General features: G+C 41.7%; 1 protein-coding gene across 1 annotated transcript in view; it reads left to right on the forward strand.

Annotated features, from left to right (window-relative positions):
- Window positions 1–12,145, forward strand: part of GAREM1 (GRB2 associated regulator of MAPK1 subtype 1) — a 102,230-nt gene extending 90,085 nt beyond the window's left edge. Inside the window, 2 exon segments of the mRNA XM_068189812.1 lie at window positions 3,100–3,266; window positions 6,671–12,145. Of these exon segments, the coding sequence (XP_068045913.1) occupies window positions 3,100–3,266; window positions 6,671–7,583 (1,080 nt within the window). The 3' untranslated portion in view covers window positions 7,584–12,145.
- Window positions 12,146–20,234: the final 8,089 nt, after the last annotated feature.

Raw genomic sequence — 20,234 nt, forward strand, 5'->3', positions numbered from 1 at the left:
TGAAGTGCTGGGAGAGCTGTGGAGCACCTACACAGCCTCACTGTGGACCCTCATACCTGGGGAATCCCCATGAGTCCCTTTTGGGGACAGCCGGGTGACACTTGGGGTAGATGTGTATGTTGCCCTTTAGAGTTATTTTGGAGAGTGTGCAATTTTGTCATGTGTGTCTTAAATTACTGAGGTAATGTGTGAATGCTGTCAGCAATTTCAGTGTAGCTTTCTAGCCATTTTGGAGAAGTAACTTCTGCTAAAGATATTAGCTGGGATTTAGCGGTGGGCAGGGGGTGTAGCCCCATTAAAAATAAAACAAAACTAAAATCCTACATTTTTATAGATTATAATAATGTAGACTTGCTTTTATGGCTTCCTGGAACAGCTTTGGAGTGAGTATCAGTGACCTACAGAATTCATCTGTGGGCTGGGGCTGAGGAGGTGTTTGCATGGTTTCCATGTAGGTATTTATAGAGTAAGTAGATCTCAGGAGCTGCTGGTGAACATGCGGTTTAGTCATCACTCCCTCTAGAATGATATTCCATAGCATTTCTGTGTAAACGTTGGCCAGCAATTGTATTTTTGCACTAAATTTAAAATGTGTGTTCAGGAGCTGTTTGCAGGATGGGAAAGGACATCTGGGTATTTCAGAAGCTGTTCTGGTTTTCTTCTCTGCAGCAGGATGGAGCATTGTGATACATTATGTGTATTTTCTGAATGCCTTTCAGAAAATCAAAGTAGCATGAAGGCAGAAGGCCTGCAAATTAGTAATTTCTTCATTCCCCAAACACTAATTTACATAACATCAGAAGCTGTTTTCCTGATTGATACAAAGCACATCCCTAATGGAGTGCGCCGGAAGTTCAGGCTCCCATGGGCGAGGAGTGTGGAACTGCTCTGTGTTACGCTTGCAGTCAGGCTGGTGACTGGGCACATTTTATCCAGGCAGCCTTAGAGCTGGTCACTGCAATGGACACCCATGATGCCCAGATTCAGCAATAACCCAGGGCCCAGGTGGTGCTGGCAGGGCTTGGGCTGGCAGCAAGGAAAAGGAGCAGAGGTCTTAAAATCAATATAGCACCTCATGCCGTTGGAAACAGGTCACCATTCCTAGGTCACAGGAAGGAGGATTGGAGCATGAGAGAGCTCAATGTCGAATAGAAGTTTCAGGTTGTGCAGTGTAAGTGTATTATCTGTATCTGACAGCCATGTGACATCTAGGGCAAAGAGTATTTCCAGCTAAGAGCAGCAGCCATCAAGGTCATTGTCCTGTCACACCGTGGTTGTTCCACTCATCTTCTGCATTTATTTCATTGCCATTCTCTTGGACCTAGTGAGCATGGCTTTCCTGAAGTTTCCCCTTGCTGTTGTCAGTTTAATCTGCAAAAGCTCTCCTTTTTATTCCTCTGCTGGGTTTCCTGGGGGCTGTGTGTGGCGGCTGTAATTGTGGTTTTGTGACGGGACCAACTGGGACTGCAAACAGGTATTATTTATGGCTTCGGTCTGATCTGTAATCTGGGTCAAGCAAGGGAATTTGGCAGAGTTTGTTATGCCAGCACCTTTGAATTCCTCAGTCTTCCCTGGAAAAAAAGCTTTAAGCCTTTGACCATCTGCTGTGCTCCAAGAGCTCCCCTGAATAGTGTCTGTAACCCCATGGATATATATTAAATAGCATTCACTATTAACTTTACCTATTCTGACTTGTGGGGAGAAAAAGTCTTCAGGCATCCTTGGGGCACAATACTAAAATGGTTGAAGAATTTTATGCCTGAATTCAATAACAAACATGAATAAAATTGATTCATTTTTTCCCCTTTCCTTGAAAGACCAAATAAGATCCCTTAGAAAAAGATTTATTTCAGTGTTTTATGCTGACGGGCATTTCCTGTAATTTTGACTTGTTTTGAATTAGGGAAAAAAATGTACTACAATGGCCTAGTCCCCAGTTTTCCATTTCACAAAAGTACTAAATATGTTGTTGCATTTTGAAAGCATTGAAGTGGATTGCAAAAGGTTCTACATTTATTTTGTTTTTAAATAAATTACATCACTTTAATTGCTAATTATGTGTTGTAGAACTACTAAGATAACTTTTAGTTCTGCAGTGTTGTAAAATTTAAAAATAAACTTCAACTTTCAAACACAAAAAGAATTTCCTTTTTCTGATGCATCTAAGACTGTTTCAGACAAGGAGAACATAGAGGTCTCCTCCTGCCCAGGGGCAGGTGGTGAATCGTTAAAAATCCTGCCTGGCAGCCAAATTCTCAGCAGCCTTCTCACCTCTAGCCTTACTAAATAAAGTTGCTCTCCCAAATATGTCCTGATGAGATTAAGTCCTTAATTCTATCATATTTTTATGGGGATGGATCCTGACATTTTGCTCCTATGCAGGCACACCACACTAAATTTCAGGTGCTCTGTGTGTTTTAAGCTGTGAGGTTGTCTTGCTGCACAGAGCAGACCTGTTGGCTGGGAGTACACCTTTCCACTTGTACATTTTGGACAGTCTTTTCCTGCACCGCTTTGGCAGCAACAGAAGGACTGAAGCTCCTAGTTTGAATCCAGAAGCTGGTAAATATGAGATAAGTGTACTATTCCTGAGGGAGGAGGCTGGGAATCATCTTAAGTTGGATGACTGACTATCACTGGTGAAGTAAGTCAGGAAACATCTCAGAGTATATTGAGATCTTTTCATTACATAAGCTTGGTTTATTACATCTAAATAAACAACACTAATGAAGTTTAGGTGTAATGAATTGCTCCTTACAGAATGTATAATATGAGGAACAGTCTGTCTGATTTTCTGTCACTGTAATGTTCTTTTAAATAGTTTCATTGCTGCTACTTTTTAAATGAGTGGCTATCAAACTGCTGAAATGTGCCCTAAAGAAGATTGCTGGTCGTTCTACCAGTGGCAAAGCGTTCTTTTGGACTTCCTTGACAGCTACATAGTGTTGCAAATGTATATACTTTTTCATTCTCTCTTCTCCTCCCTTTTTAATTATTTCCTTTCAAAGAACAAGGCAGAACCAGATGTGCTTCATCTGGTTGAGGCTGCTGTTGCCCAGATTTTCTTGCTGCTTGCTTACATGTTCTTCTTTTGTACAGGTAAAAGAGGAATGCAGGCTCCTCAACGCTCCCCCAGTCCCACCACGGAGTTCAAAGCCGTCCTCCACCAGTCCTTCCATCCCTCCTCGCACAGTGAAGCCTGCTCGACAGCAGACCCGCTCTCCCAGCCCCACTCTGTCCTACTACTCTTCAGGACTGCACAACATGTATGTGTTTGAGCTGTGGGAGCACCGTGCTAGCACTTTCTGAGAAAGTTAAATTTAGCACTGTTCTTTTTGAAGGCACGTGTTTCTAAGGCACAGTGTGGTGTCAGACTTGCAGTAAAACCAGCTAACCTGTCAAGTTGTTGTGAAAGATTCAAAAGGAAGAAAAGATCCAGCAGAAACTATGTTTTACTAGATAGGACTTAGCAGTTTATATTAAACATCTGCATGCATTGCTAGAGGTAATATCACTCTTAGGTGACATAGGCTGTCTGGTTAAAAGATCATGTATAGTTCTCCATGTTTCTTGAAAGGCTTGAATCTTCAAACCAGACCACCTCACTGCTAGTTTTTGGGTGGGATTTCAGCGTTGCATGCAGTGCAGCTAGCTCTGATAATCAGGGACACAAAAAGAGTGTAGTAATCCAGATATGTGTTGTGCTAACTATATGGACACCTACGGGGTAGAGATGATGGAGGACAGAAAGACCAGCAGACACCACTGAGTGCTAAGCGAGGTATAGCAGAAGGGGGCCAGACAGCTTCCACATCAAACACACTTCAGCACAAACCCAACCCACAATCCGGAAAATCCACCCGGGCTAGCTGAAAGTTGACAGTAAATTCTGAATTATGTGGCTGCATAGCTTTTCTTAGTGGTACAGTGTCCTTCCTTTGGCTTCAGAAAGTATATGCACATTCTAAAGCCTCATCTCCTTTTTGCCTTGGATGTCTTCTTGCTATTATTTTTTGTACCCCTTCAATGACACAATGCTACCTGTGTGAATATTATAAATTCATCCAAAACATCACAGAATTAATTTTAGCCTGGATGCAGTTGGTATAACGACTTATGCTGAAATTGCCTTACTAAGTCATACTGCACATTTGAAGCTTAGTGTTGTGGATCTGGCAATGATCACTCTAGATCAAGGCTGCTTGCTTATTTTAGGAAAGCCTTTTGGGTAGTTCTGTCAAGGTCTACTCCACAGGAGGCTGAGCACAAGACCTCCCAGCTTTAGGGGCCCACCAAATGCTGCTTTCTCTCTTTGTAGCTAAGAATACATTCACCAAAAACTAGGGCAAAAACTAGGAAAACAGAAATGAAGTTTCTCAAGAATGCAGTGAGTTAAAGTAAGGTGAGGGTCAGTCTTTTCTCCCAACTAACAAGCAATAGAATGAGAAGAAAAAGCCTCAAGTTGCACTAGTGGAGGTTTAAATTGGATGTTAGAAAAAATTTCTTCATGGAAAGGGCTGTCAAGCATTAGAACAGGCTGCTCAGGGAAGTGTTGGAGTCACTATGCCTGGAACTGTTCAAAAAAAGTGTAGATGTGTCACTTGGGGACATGTTTTAGTATGGACTTGGCAGTGCTGGATTAATGGTTGGACTGATGATCTTAGAGGTCTTTTCCAACCTAAATAATTCTGTGATTCTATGATTTGCCTTGACTTTCACAGTAATTCATCTCCAGCTGGGTCCAGACCAGATGTCTCTATTTTGGTAGAGCTGAGCTGGTGTTGCAGAGGAATCTACTAGAAAACTGCCATTGTGCAGAATAACCAGATTGCTTTGTCATTTATATCAATAAACTTGTTTTCTGGACCATGAAGGGTTGGAGACAGTATTTTAAACAGAAACAAAATCAGTATGATTTGTCCTTACCTGCCTCTAAAAATGCCTGATACCTGACTTCAGCTGTATTTGAGGCTTGTCTTTCATCCTTTCACACTGAGTCCCAGGCAGTTCATTTTAGTGGAGGCCAAGTAAGGAAGCACTTCGAAAATGTTAAAATGTTACTTCATCAGTTTTCAGAAATTCCATTAATCTTTGAACTCAATAAATGTTCCAGTTCTAGTATGGAATTGGAGAACAGAAATGGGATCAATTTAATTGCTTTGCATGTTGTTTAAAACACCTCACTGACTGTTTTCTTAGCTTGATGGCTTGGTTTGTGAAAAATTATTTTCACTGTATGCAGTATGTCAGTTGGTCTTTAAGCAGCCAGAAATAACTAGTTGATGGGGTATCCCTGTTGAGGGGGCAAAACTCCATGTCTCATATCGAAAACATCCAGCTGCTTTACCTGTCAGACTTGTATTAGTGACATAAACAGGGGAAAAGTTTGGAAGGCACAGAATAAAGACTGAGAGATGGTTAGAAAGAGGGAAACGGCATTTGTTGGGACAGATATTTTCCAGTGATGTAGATTAAGGCTGTTTTTACACATCTGCACTTTGTATTTGATCTGGGGAAGTCCAGATTGGCCTCTCTGATCCACTGTAAGCACACGAGGAAGTAATTTTGTGTCATTCCATTGAAAACTGCTGGTTTTTTGATAGCTCCATTGATCTATTTTGATAGCTTGATCCATTCTCAAGCAGAGTTCACTGAGCTGTCATGGGGTGACTACTGAGTTTTTATTTGAGCAGTTAGTTTTCAGGAGAGAGAGGCAAGTCATTAAAACAATTTTTTTCAACTGTTGGTTTCTGTCTGTTGTGTTGAGTAAGGATTTTTAAGGATTTTATAAGTCTGCTAATTATTTTTCCAGTGTTCTGGTTTAGTTGGCCAAAATTCCAGAGATCAGCACAATCTTTCAGATTTTTTTTTTTTAGAAGGTGGCATAAAATCAGCAAACATTTGCTTTTGATAACAGGTTGTGTCCTTTTGTTGTCATCTCCGTCTCTTGGGAACACCTGGATATAAACCATCAGTTCCCTTGGACAGGCTGAGCTTAGTTCACCACCTAGAATTGGATCCAGGGTAACTTTCTTTAGGTGCCTTTGAAGAGCAAGTGTTTAACGTCAAAGCTTGTTAAAGATCCAGACACACCAAAAAGTTACTCTGGGTAAGCTTAAAGCACATCCAGCCAGGTCTGCTTTCCCTTCCAGCTAAAACTCTTCCTTTGGCAGTGAGCATTGACTCACTCCGTTGTCTCTGTACTCTGCACTGGTTCACATGGCCTAGGGCAGTGGTGACCTGCCCTCGTAGGAGCTTTTGCATACCATGACACATCTATGGTACATATATGTAGAAAAATGCTGGATTAGAATATCTATCTAGTGTATGTGACACTGTTTTTTATCCGTGGTGGTATCCCTCAGAAATTCAGCAATGAAAAACAGTATTTGTGAGATGACCCAGAACTGAATTGAGGAATCAACTTTTTTATGACCTTGAAAAAACAAGGCATGGGGCTTTTGGATATATCAGCATCTTGTCAGGCTTGTAGAAGGGGTGAAGGAACTCTCAATAGATTAATTCAAACATGTTAATTCAAATGTGAAAAGTTCTGCTGGAGGAAAGAAGATTCTTTCCTTGTGACGGTCACCTTCTATCAGATGATTTATGAGTTCATTGAAATGCCAATTTTTCTCTTACTAACATCCTTTCTGCTTTGTTCCTTAAGTAATGTCTCGGAGAGCGACAACACCAACCTGACTGAGAGCACACCTGTTTCCTGCTACCCATGTAACATGATGAAAACTGAATCCAAAGAGCCTGAGAGCACAATGCCCTTGGGAAGCCCCTCAGCTGAAGCTCTGCCTTCAAGGTTATCTTGGCCAAACCATTTTTCAGGAACTGCTGAAGGCCTGAATAGGAGTGATTTCCTGCTTGATCCAAGCAGGAGCTACAGTTATCCCAGACAGAAGACTCCAGGTACACCAAAGAGAAACTGTCCAGCACCTTTGACTTTTGACTTCGATGGATGTGAGCTCCCAACAGGGTACTCCCCACTGACTCCAGCAGAGTTCACAAACACCATCTCCAGCTGTCCAAAGTCAGCAAGTTACTCTCTAGACTGCACTGATGAGAAAACTCTGGGAGTCAGCAACACAAAGCAGAGCCATTCATGTCCTGCCTTACCTCCTCGGGCACCGAAGTCAAGTGAAGATAAGACAGTTACAGACATGTGTCCCTTGCCACTGAAAATAGATGGTGCCGAGGAGGAATTAAAAGCTGGCTCTCCAGTCGTCTTGGAAGATCAGTATCTGGCTAAAAAGGGCATGCAGGATGCATTCTCTGTGTCTTACCCCTTCTCATCTCCCCTCCACCTCCAGTTAGCACCAAGGTCTTGTGGGGATGGCTCTCCCTGGCAGCCACCCACAGACCTTTCTGGACTCTCTATAGAGGAAGTGTCTAAATCGTTGAGGTTTATTGGTCTGTCAGAAGATGTCATATCATTTTTTGTCACAGAGAAGATTGATGGCAATTTACTGGTTCAGCTTACAGAAGAAATCCTATCAGAAGACTTCAAGCTAAGCAAATTGCAGGTTAAGAAAATACTACAGTTCATTAATGGCTGGCGGCCCAAGATGTGATGCTGGCTAGTTTTTAGTGAAACTGTATACTTGATACATTTGAGCTAATATGTCACTTCCTGTTTTTTTGCACTAAAAATCCTTCTTGTAAATAGTAGTAGGAAAATTCTTACTATGCAGATAAACATTTTTCAGTGGTGAATGGACTTTTTTTTCTATGTCAATAATAAAGGTAGAGAATCTGCAGAGGTGTGCTTTTGTGCATCCCTGAACATTCAACAGCTGCTAAAAACAGGACACTAAGGGAACTTTGACTCCATAGTCTGTTAAGACTTAGTCGTATTTATTACTGAACAATTTGATGCTGAAAGACACACACCAATCCAGTTTACAGTTTTGTGTTAACTGCAAAAAAGGTATTTCTTACGGGATTATTTCTGTTCACATAATATTTGGCAACATGCTGTGACTTGCAGATAGACAAAAGCATTGGTTTTGACACTACATCTGAAAATGTTAAGAATTGCTGTGAAGTGCCACTAATACGCTATTCTTGCAGCGTCATTTTTATGAACTGTATCTTCCTGACTGTCTGTAACGTGGATGCATTTTCCATGTTACTTTGAGCAAAAAGAGTTAAATGTTTTTAAACCAAGAGTCATGCTTAGCTCGTTGCCCAGAGGGGAGGGAGAAGGGGGATTTTCTACTGAGCCACTCTGCCCTGTCCAATTAAAAGTTTATGACCTGTAGATTTCAAAAGTTGCTTTTGTAGTCGGGTGACTGGAGTAAATAGCATGACTTCTGTTCATGCAGCTTTCTCATGGGAAAAGCAGTTCAGTGCACAGGCTCTTTTCTCAGTAGATCCTGCCTGCTGCAGCAGCCTGCTAGCACAGCCCTTGCAGGAGCCATGCTGTGGTGAAAGGTAACAACTCCTTGTGTTTCTTCTGCTGCTGTTCTGATTGTCTGAAAATGCACTTGCTCTGCTCTCCTCTTCCTGCAGTCAGACCTGTGAAGGAAGGTGATAGTGCTCCTGTGTCATGCCTTTGAAATAAAGTGCTGGCAAGGTGGGAGGGATTGGAAACAGAGCATGGCATGCTGCTGAGAACGGGCTGAGGGAGGTTTTGGGCCATGCCACAGGAAATGCTTGTGATCTTTTCAGTTCACCTGTCTTGTTTGCAGTGGGCTAGGAGGATGTGGGTGTCAAAGTGGGAGGAGCTGTAGCATCAAAGGATGTGCTAATTCAGTTGCCCAGCTGCAAAAACTCACTGCAATAGATGTCACATGGAAGTAGCAGTTAAAAGGGAGTGCAGAGATGGTAAATGGGCATTAGTCTGCCCCTGGAGACCTCTTAAATTTAACTGCTCAAAAGGCTAGGAATAGCATTAACTTTTGATAGTCCTCTTGTAGTTGACAGAGCTCTCTGAAATGTGTCTAAATAACCCCAGGATCTTTATATACCTGCCTTTATATACTGGATTAGAGGATTTGTGGAGATCCTCAGGAAACAGTCTGTGTTATCCCTTCCTCTTCAGCAAGTGTGCATGCCCAGGATCCTCAGGTGAACAGGGCTAGGAATGCTAGAGCAACTTCATCTTCACTTACTGCTGAGCAGAGCCCTGGCCAGGAGAAAACCATCACCTGCCTTGCTTAACTTTTTGTTGTATTAAAAAATATCTCCATTGTAGGGCATGTAGTTGGGAGCATCAAGAAAAAATACAGAGCAGAGACAAAAATGCTAGATTTGCCTGTTTTCTCGACCATATTGACTCATTAAAAAGAATTTATTAGCAAATAGAGCTTTCTGTTGTTGGGACACATTTCATGTCATGTTGCCTTGCCAAAGCCAAGATGCATTATTTGTCTTCCAGTAATGCAAACCACCAGTTCCCAACTAGAAAGCAAATCCCAGTTGTTGTGGATACTATAGAGCCAACAAATATCCCAACAGAAAAACCCCCAAGAGTTTATAATCCTGTTTTTCGTAATGTATTGACTTTAAGCAACAGATCAATAGCTTTCTCCAAATGCTTTTTAATTAGCATTCTAAAATATTTTAGCTTTAAATAAGACTAGATCAAATTCAAATATTGTTCAGATGTGTATGTTTGTTGGTAGACCACATGCAAGTTGAAACCAATGGCCTTTTAAACCTCACTCTGTCAAATGAGTGTTCAAATATGAAAGGGCCTAATCTTTAATGTCAGGTACTTGCCATTGTTTTGCTCAGCTTGTTAATTCTAGATAAAAAACCCTAAAAAAGATGCAGTCTTGGTAATATTAACATTAAATATTGCTAACACCCCCCAGAATATTAACATCCCTGAGAAAGTAGTTTTCTTTGACTGTGGATTCATACCTATTTTATTATCTCTGCTTACCTGCTTGAAGTGGTTATTCTTGCAAGAGACTGGTGGAATTTGCATTCATGACCACGCTGCATTAACATCCCATGTGCTTAAACCAAAATAGAACTGGCCCACAGAAAGGCTTAGAAATGTGCATTGATTGCAGAAGCTGAGCCCGTGTGCCAAAGGACAGCTAAAATCTCTAACTGCAGACTTGCTATTGATGGCCTTCCAGCTGTCTCGTTCTGCTTGGCACTGCTTACTTACTTTTATGCATAATGTATTAGCATTAAACTTTTTCTTTTGCCCTTAGCCACTCATCACCTTCACTTTCCAAGCCATTTTTGGGGATTTAGGTGTTCCTAACATTTGTGTTCTGTGAATTATATGGCTTCGGTGTCAATCTGCCTGCTGTGGTACTCAAGCTGGAGTGAAGTGTCTGCTCTGGTGAAATCAGCAGAATGATGAGCAAACTGGGTGTGTGGAATGTTGTAGCTCAGCCTTTGGATCCTAGGTTATGGAAATGGGTACCTTTCAGTAGGTAGCCAGGCTATGGCAACTCCCAAGCACTGCACGGAGGTCAGCAGTGGGGAAAACCAATCTGGTTTTGGACAGTAGTGGAGTCCAGCCATGTTGATGGGAGTTCTGTTGATTGTCTTTGGGGCCTGAGAGCTGTAACCATTGAGCATTGTGCCAGAGTGGGCCTAAAATCACTTCTATTTTCAAGGCAGTCCTCTAAAATAGGCCAGTCCTAACCTTGGATTTCTTCCCTCAGATTAAATAAATGTAAGGCCTCTGGTGCTTACTTGGTTACCAGTTCCTGAGCTGTGTGATATCCTTGGGGTTTTAGTTTGTCTGGGGGTTTTGGTAGCAAAAAACATGTCATGTCATTCTGTATGGAGCTGTCTCTCTGCCCTGCACCAGGAAACACATCCTTTCTATGCAACTGTCATGTGTTGGCACAATGACTGATGCTGCCTTCAGCAGTAAAAGCTGGATTCTGGCATGGAGGCTTTCCTGGAGGTGGACACCAAATTGTGCAGGGAAGGGATGGAGAGGAAACTTGAGGGGAAATGCTAGTTTCTTTCAAATGCTCATTGTGCCTAGGATGATGTTTCTTTGTCTTGCTGCCTGCCTGGCTAACCAAAGCTGTGTTGACAGCAACTCAAAGTGCATATTTGCATTCTTATTCTTGCTGTATTGTAAAAATTGCCTATGGCTAGAAACTTAGACAGAAAGCATTTGGTTCATCCAAAATTAGAATGGAAATACATTTTGCACTGTTCTTTTCAGCTAGAAGCAAGGGTTAGAATTTGCTGTGTATTGCTGTGTATTTTCTAATAGAACAGGTTTACTTGCCACTTAAAAGAACTTTATTCCACAACAACAGCTTCAAGAGAAACAGCGTAAACAGGCAAAGCTGCCTGAAAAAGCTCTGTGTTTCAAACCTGTCTATAAATAATTGTTTTCTCTTATGTTTTCATCTTGAATCAACTTCTTGGTTGTCCCCCCACAAAACAAATTGTGCTGGCACCAGCTTCTTGTGTGCTTCCCAGCAGGTTGACTGCCTTTAACACAGGCAAGCCAAGTCCTGCCTGCAGGCCAGGCAGGAGGTCACACCATGGTACTTAACAGCCAAACACCAGCCCTGTGAGAGGATTACAGCTTAGCCCAGCTCTCCTGGCTCCTTTTTCTGATGCTTTGAAATAGCAGCATTCCTGTATGCAAACCAGAAGATATAGATTAAATCCTAATAAGCAAGAGGAATTGTCCTTTTTATTTATAGGGATGGCAGGGCAGTGGAGAAATGCAGGCCCCTTGTTGAGACCTAGCAATAAATGACTCTCCTTTTTGTTATGTCTTAAACTCCTGGTAGTCCAGGAGTTGTTCAGACTTCACAATTTTTGTGTGTAATAACCAAATTTTCAGTGTGAAAATCTGCAGAGTGATTCTCTTGACTTGGACAATCTTCTGAATTGTATTAAAAATATGTTTGTTCTTAGCTCTTTAGATTCACTTCGGGTATGTCAAAAAAATAACACTTGGGAAAAATAAAAAAAGAAAAAGCCCCAAAACTTTGGCTTAGTACATTTCCGTTATAAAACGAAGCATGGGTTTTGTGGAATTTGTGCTGTTTTGGGCTTTTGTGTAAAAGGCTGGAGGCAGATTGTTATTTAAACCAGGTGCAAATAAATATCCCTGTAATGTATATGAACAAATTTAAACTGCGTATTGTAAGTATATGAACTGTATATTAAAGACACTATTTTCATGATACTTCAAATGCGTACAGAATTTGTTGTACTAAATTGGTGGGGTTGCATGTGTTATATAAAAGGGTTGGTTTTCATTTAGTAATTTCACTGACTTATCCTCTTGCTCATCTCAGTATAATTTGGAAATAAGCACTTCTCAAACAGTGAATTTTGCAAAGATTGGATAATTGAGAGGAGTAATCAGGAGTTTGCATTTAACCTCTCAAGACATGTTACTTTTTCCTGTCTTATAATTTCACTTGCTCCCCTTCAGCAAGAGTATCGTGCTGTGTTTCCCCAAAGAATTTGTTGCCAGACAGCTTGCCAGTCTCTAGCAGATGTTCATCTAAAACATTATTTTCCCAAGCCCTATTATCTTTGCTTTGGAGGAGAGTGTTCCATTATAATTTGGATATGCTTTTAAGTGCAAGACCATGCACAAATATTCCTGCTTTGCAGAAAGTTTCTGAGGCATTTATTGGATGGGGAGGAAATCGGAGACAAAACAATGTTGTGCTGTAAGGTTGCACGTTGCCTGTTCTCACTTCCTTCCATACTGGCAGTGGAGGGAAATGTCAACTCTACAACCGTCAAGGTGTTATGCAGCTAAGTTTCTGCTGTGCCAGATTCCTTTGTGCTGAAGCTTCATTCGCTGATACCAGGCCAAGAGAAAGTTTACTACAGCGCAACAGTAGTTGTGGAAGGGTTTGTGGAAGGACTCATTAATACATGTTTATGAGACATAAAGCAGGGCAGAATCTGACACAGTAGTTGCCATTGGATTTGAGACGGTTGGGATTTCCTTGCCTCCAACCCTCACAACTGGGAGAGGGACGAAATGTGTCTGGAGGCAGGATGTGTATCACAGGGAGGTAAGGGGAGGGACAGAGAGATGCAGATTGCTTTCACAAGTTAAGAAAAATCTCATTCACCATGAGCAGGTCTGTCTAGGGCGCATCTCTGCTCCCTTCTCCTAAGAAGGGAAAGAAATATATTTAATTTTTTGAATGCTTCAGTCAGTTGGGTCCAGCCTGAGCAAAAATATCTGCAGGATACAGGATAGATTCACTGCATGCAGGGGGAGTGAAGGGCTGTAGCCCAAATCAAAATATGTCCATCTCCTGATAAGGAAAGTGCTGTTCTAAACAAGCAGGTATATTATTTATATATATATATTATGTATAGCAGTCACCAAGCCTGACATAAATCTCCTGATTAGTCACCATGACTACTTATAAATATGAATAAAGAATAGAGGCAGGGTTGGGACCTGAAACCGCAGCTCTCTTCTCTTTGGAAAGTGGAAACTTAATGCTCTTGGACATGATCCTCCTCTAGGTGCAATACAATCAACTAGATCTCTCCTGGTCTGTTAGAGGTGTATATCCCCTGTCCTCCCTCTCGCTAAGGCTCCTGTCCTTGAGCTGCTGTGGGACCTGGGGTGCTGACAGAGCCTGAAATCCTGTCTCGTGTCACCACTGATTAATCCCTGAAGTCCTTGGTTGCAGAGGACTGCGCAAGCTCAGGTCATCACTAGCTTGGGGCACTCACTCTACACCACGCTCTGCTGCCCAGGTATAAACACGTTTTATGTCACCAGATGCACACGTCACATGTAGCCACTTTCTCCTGTGCATTGAATGACTCAAAGCTGCAAACCTGGGCGAAGCTCCCATGTTCTCCCCTTTTTCTGTGCTGTGAGCGCATTATGGGATTTGCCATTGCAGAATGAACATAAAAACAGTCCTGCTTGGGCAGTTTGCCCTTGGTGATTTTTCTTAAGCCCTCAGTGCTGCTGTACCATTTCCCTAGCAGCCTCACTTCTATGGCAGCATTATTTTTAGGGATTCCCTTGGCATCCCTTACTGACCATACCTCTGCCTGTATGGGCGACTGTTGGAACAGAGCTCTGGTAGTTCTATAAAAACCCACTATTAATTGTATTCTGTATATAGAATTCTTTTTCCTGTGATTGTCGCACTCAATGAAGATCAATTTTTGTTGAAAGCTGGCAGGATTTATATTTTTATTCAGTTGCCTGGATCCAGCATTTCTCCTTTCCCCTCAGGATAAATCATTTTATATTCATTCTTACTTGGTATAATGGAGAGCTGACGTGAAGAGTGGCTTTGAGAACTAGGTGTCTTCTCACCATTCTCTCCATCAGATTCCAAAGATGGAAAGCTCAAGATGGGTAACCAGGCCACCACAATGGGACAACAGAAATATAACTCAAATATTTATTTATTGCTCAACGAGACCTCAAAATGCCCTTTACTCCTGGGCGGGACAAAAGGAATCTCTTGCCAAACACGCTTGGAATAAATGAAAACCACTCCTTACAGGGAATCTGGGGTAGGAGGAAAAAGAATAAAAGGAGAAAAAATGGAGGCATTTTTTTAGGACAAGGAGAAAACATTTCTAAGGTGCCAAGCCCAAGGAGCTGGCAGTGCAGTAGAGGGACGTGTCCCCTGGCTGTGTGTGGCAGCAGTTGCTGTAGTACTTGTACGTGCCACACAGTGTCAGACTGGCACACAGCCACTGAGAATGGAACCTGCTGGAGGGGCTGCAGTGGGTGATGGATGGGTTCAGGGACCTCATTAGGACTCTGCCAACCCCACAAGAGCTTTGTCATGAGAAGGAACAGTTTTTATAGTGCTGGTGCTGTTGCATTGTACAGAAACAAAAATTATTGTTAATGAACATGGGGCTCAGCAAGGCAGGTCTCCAGGGCTGGGTTTCCAGTGGATTAGTGCAAACAGAAAGCAGGAGGAAACTGTAGTAGGTCAGCAGTGTAAGACCCGGCAGAATGTCTGGCAGAGCCCTGAAAAACTGCATATATCTTAGTAATCTTATTTATTTAACTGCAGCTCTACAAAAAGGAGAAACATATGACAGCTAGAAACTATCCTAAGTGCTAGTCCTAGATAGCAGCCTCTGCCTCTGATGAATGAAGCCTTGGCCATCCTGGTAACTGGCCCTCCAGTTTCCTCCTGAAAAACATGGGTGTTTTTATCCCTCGAAAAAGACTGAAAAATTGCACTGGATTAGTATTTCATTGAATGATTGAATCACTTGGGTTGGAAGGGACCTTTAAAGATCATCTCATCCAAGCCCCTGCCTTCCACTAGACAAAGCTGGTCCAAGCCCCATCCAACCTGGCCTTGTGCACTTAAAGGGATCCACAGCTTCTCCAGGCAACTTGTTCCAGTGTCCCATCATAAGAACTTTCTTCCTTCTGTCCGAACTTAATCTACCCTCTTTCAGTTTAAAACCACTCCCTTTTGTCCTCTTGCTAGAGAACCTGATATAAAGCATCTCTCCATCTTTCCTGTGAGTCACTTTTATATGTTAAAAGGCAGCACTAAGGTTACCCTTGAAGCCTTCTCCAGGCTAAGCAACCAAAATCTTAGCCTGTCTTAATAGGAGAGGTGTTTGATTTTCATGGCTCTGAAATTTCTCCTTTCATAACAAATCAGTGAAACTCCAATAGAGATGGGCACAGTGCTCCCTCTGCATCTTTGTAGGTCTGCAGTTACTCCTGCCTTACTGTTGATTGCTGAAACATTTTTCTCTTCTGAGTCCTCTAATAAAAGGCAGTGATACTTAAAGTTTTATCTTACCTGTCAAGTAAGGCTTCCAATAACTCTTCCTTCCTGATTAAAAAGAAAAATAAATCCAATATTGTTTCTTCTTCTGATTCTTCTCTGCTACAGTTGATTTACTGAAAAAGGAAATGTAATTTTACAGATTCCACAATGTTCATTTTTATTTTATACAATTCAATCTGAGCTCCTTGTACAATGCTAAAAACTAGGAGTTGGAAACTGAGCCTCCAGAAGGAATGTGGCAGGCCAAGAATAAAAAGCATACAAATTTAAAAAGCAATAAAAGGTACAAATCTAGGTTTCCCAATTTCACCTACAAACCCAACCCAACATATCCTTTCATTTTGTCACCCTCTTTTGCTACCTTTTGGTCTTCAGAGCCTGACTGGGTGCCTCTTGCTATGGGTGATGGTGTGGTTGCAGGGGTGGGTGGCTGCCCAAATCTGTTCCCATGTGGACCCCTACTGCTATGTCCAGGCAAACTTCATCCTCTTCCTTATCTGCTGCTGCTATCTGCACCCCTCCTCCTCCTCTGAGATCTTTAATCCCTGAGCTTCCACTACAGTGAGGTTGGCTTCCAGCATGCCTGCAAATCCAGAATTAATCAATTACAGTGATATCCACATATAAAAGCAGGTAAGTAATGCTTATAAAATACCCCACTGCTGCTTAAAAAACAGAGAAAGGCAAAGCACAAGTGAAATCAGTTACATTTAGGCAGCAGGTTGTTAAGCTTGAAATTTTAGACCCGATCATGAACCTGCCCAGAGCCATGAATTTCCATATCCAAGATGCAGCTTTGAAATATTTTTCAAAGCCTTGCATTAGAACTGTGGAAAACCAGAGATGAGGAGCAGTTTCTAAAGGGGAGAGGAGAGGCCTCTCTGTCACACTGCACCTTTCATCTCCAAACACAAAGGACCAACATATAGGAAAAGAACAAATGTAATCGAGCCACAGCACCTCAGCCTGAGGTTGCAGCCTGGCATCACCTCCCTTGCAGCAGCCCCAAGCAAAGGGCATGGCAAAGGAATGGGAACAGGAAACACCAGAATGTTTTTTGGGACTGCTTTCCCCACCTCTAATGATTTACATCTCAGGGGCTTTCAGAGACAGTAGTGGTATTTTGTGTTTAAAAGTCACTGTCTTCATTAATGAGTTTTGAAGTCTCAAGCTAAAATGCAAATTTTTACCTGTGGCTTATGTTGGATTTTGTTCAGAAGCGCTAAGCAAAACTCTAGGTTATAGGAACAGATGCATTCAAATACCCCAGTGCCACCACTAAAACAGTGACAGTATGTTGTATTTGTAAACAATATGTGACTCTGCCTCTGGTATTTTTGTCCTTGGATGCTTTTCTAAGGTGTTACAACTTTCTGTTGATACTCACAGAACTTGACATTCATGCAATAATGTGTGGAGCACTTGGAATTAGGGGATGCTTGTTTCTGACTGGTTAAAAAAACCTTCCCAATTGACAAGGGATGCAGTTTGCACCAACCCATTCATGGGGATCTAAAGGATAAGTGCCAAATTCCAAGGAACAAAGAAAATGTTGCCTTGGACCCCAAATCTCAGCATTTTTCAAGTTCTGTATGAAACCAACTTTATTGCATGGTTTTCTTAATTTATTTCTAAGACAGAATTTACTTTGAAATGAAATTGTATTTTTAGAAGCCAGAGGGGATTCCAGCCAAGAAACTAAGGTAATGTTCATCAGCAAAAATTTGACCCAAGGCATTATCGAGCATCTTAAGCCTGTGTTATATATCAGAAAAATTCTTTCCAGAGAGCTGTTCCAAAACAGCAAATGCTTATTGCTCTCCCTTTTGCCATAAGCCAAGAAAATAAATGTATTTTTAATTGATGTAATGTGAGTCTTGGAGTTTTTTGGAGAAAAAAAGGAATTATAATTTCTTCAGTTAAGCTGAAATACTTGTGAGATCATTTTAAATAGGTGTCTCCTAGAAAGCTTTGCTATTTCTTCATTTTTAGTTCTTACCACAAGCTATTTCAGATGGGAGCTGTCAGAGCATAATAAAAAGTTGTTAAGTGCAGGCTAGCTTCCAGTGAGCTCAGGTTTTTGCTGAAGCTGTGTTATATGTTACTGAATGCAGATGTGTTTATGCACCTGTGTGTCTGTCCCTATATGCATGTAACTAACAAAAAATTCATGAATAAAAGACTCATCTGCTGCTTATTATACAGCTTAAGTGCTCCTGCAATACTGAAAACTCAAGTTTTTCTGGCATGTGAGAACAAGCAAGTGAACTTGCCTAACAGATAGGAAACAAAGTCTGCTCATGAAGACAGACTGACAGTTCAAGAGCAAGGCAGTGGGGAAAGGGTAATCCAGGATCCCTTTTAAGTTTGCTTAATAATAAGGTTCTCTCCTGTTCTAAGGAAATCAAAGATTACATTCAAAGAGGCAAAAGGCTTTTAATTTAATTGTTTTAACTGAGTTTCTTTATGCAATTTTCCATTTGATTTAATTCTATTTAGTATGATAAATGCTGCTTAATCTGAAATTCTTTTCCTTGTAGTTTTCATGTATGAAAACCAGAGATGAAAGATTAGCTTCTAGTGACCTGCATCAAAATATAATTTGGCTGGAAATTAAATGAATTTGGATTTAGCTGTATCTCTTGGGTAGTTGTGCTGCAACAACAAATCTTCATAAAGTTAAGCTGCCTCTGCTCAAGGAGTTGTTCAGGCTGTGAGAAGCTCCCGCAGTCTCTGCCCTGCCTATATGTGTCTGACTGGGAGTCAGTGCCATCAGATCCTCAAAATGTAAAGGAATTTAGGATTTTTAAGTAAGATTACTGCAGCAGCTTTTCATGGTTTAATTATTTTATATTAGAAGCTGCTGAATGATGCGTTCAGTGAGCTGATTGCTTTTCGGAGAGCATTAAAAGATTTACTTGCTTGCCGTTTCAAACATTTGGAAGTTTTTTGCAGTGGGATTGAAAGGAGCCGTGGAGCAAATCATGTCTCTCCTTGGGTGCTGGCATCTCGCTTCCTTGGTAGCTTGGACTGTGTGGAAGGAATTGTGACAAAATGTAATTATTTTGGATTTAAGCTTTGTTGTAACTTGGTCTGTGTTTTGTCTCTCAACTGTATAAAAGGCAATATGCACTGGTTGTTGGGTTTCCTTACCGAGAAAGTATTAATGGCAAGAATTAATACAGCGTTTACCCCTGCTCTGCTGGTAGCACTGATCTCGCTGGGTGCCCACTGCCTGGTCTGGTCCTGTGGCTGCAGTGGGGAGCTGCTGTCCCTCAGTGGAGAGCAGGCATGTCCAGGTAGATCTCTCTTCAAATCCTCATGTTCTTACATACCTTTAAGGCATTGGCTCAGCTCAGGTTGAAGCAGGCACTGGAACAAAAATATGGGCAACTTGTGAGCCATTGCATCCTCTTTTCCTCAACGTACCAATTTGTAGCTGCCAGAGTTGTCATCTATCCTCTTCCTCCTCAGTGGGGAAAAATCCAAATACCCTATGTCTCAAGATCAAATGGTCTGCTTACAATATTACAATATCCTGTGGAAGGTATTTACAGAAAAATCAATTTCTTTTGGCCAGTGCACAGGAGGAATAAGTGGTCATAAAACTGCATAGACGGGCATGGCAGCAGGAGAGGCTGCCATCAGCACTGGCTTGAGAGGAATTTGGTGCCCCATGGCAGGGACTGGCATTTACCAAGCAGTTAAAAATTTCTTCTCAGCATGTTTCCAATACTGAGAAAGGTCCCTCTGTTTCAGAGCCAGGGGCTAGCCTGGCCTGTGCTAGCCGCTGCAGGCCACTCCCTATAGCTGTTGGAGGTGACTGCCATGCTGCCACTGGAGGTGTCAGCAACCCTTTGCACTTAATGCCATCTCCTCTTTGACAAATTTCCTCCCATTACCCAGCCCTGGGCCCTCCCCAGTAACAACTTGATGCCCCTTGTTGTGTCCCTGCTCTTCCATGAGTCCTCTTTGCAGGGGCTGGTGTTGGAACTTCATTGAATCCTCTTGCAGTGTGGATTTCACTTGCCGAGCCATAATAAAATGGATAAACCTAATGATCTCTTTGAATTATTTTTTGTGTTGTGTAAAACAATGGTCCAGTGTTTATTTAATAGTTAATGCCATGACATTTCTCTGCATCTGCAAGAAAATACCCAGGACAATAACGCTTCCTAATAATATCAAACTGATGAGCAAAGAAATAGCACCCACATTCTCAACTGATGATGTGGCAAAGATCAAGAAATTCTGCAGAACTCAAACCAAAGTAAGATATAAATTGCATTAATACTGGCTAATGGATAATGAGATTGCATTTAATGTTGGTAATGTGCAATGTAAGTGTTTGCTGTTTCTTAAATAGGGTATCTTTGACCATTTAAGCAAGCCTTTAGCACCAAACGTTCATGGCCGTGAGTATATTAAAAAAGCCATTTTTTGTATGCTACTGCAGGGTAATGAGAATGTTCTCAACAATGGGGCATGCATTAAAGGAGA

This window comes from Anomalospiza imberbis, chromosome 1 (assembly GCF_031753505.1).
Source record: "Anomalospiza imberbis isolate Cuckoo-Finch-1a 21T00152 chromosome 1, ASM3175350v1, whole genome shotgun sequence".
Lineage (NCBI taxonomy): Eukaryota > Metazoa > Chordata > Aves > Passeriformes > Viduidae > Anomalospiza > Anomalospiza imberbis.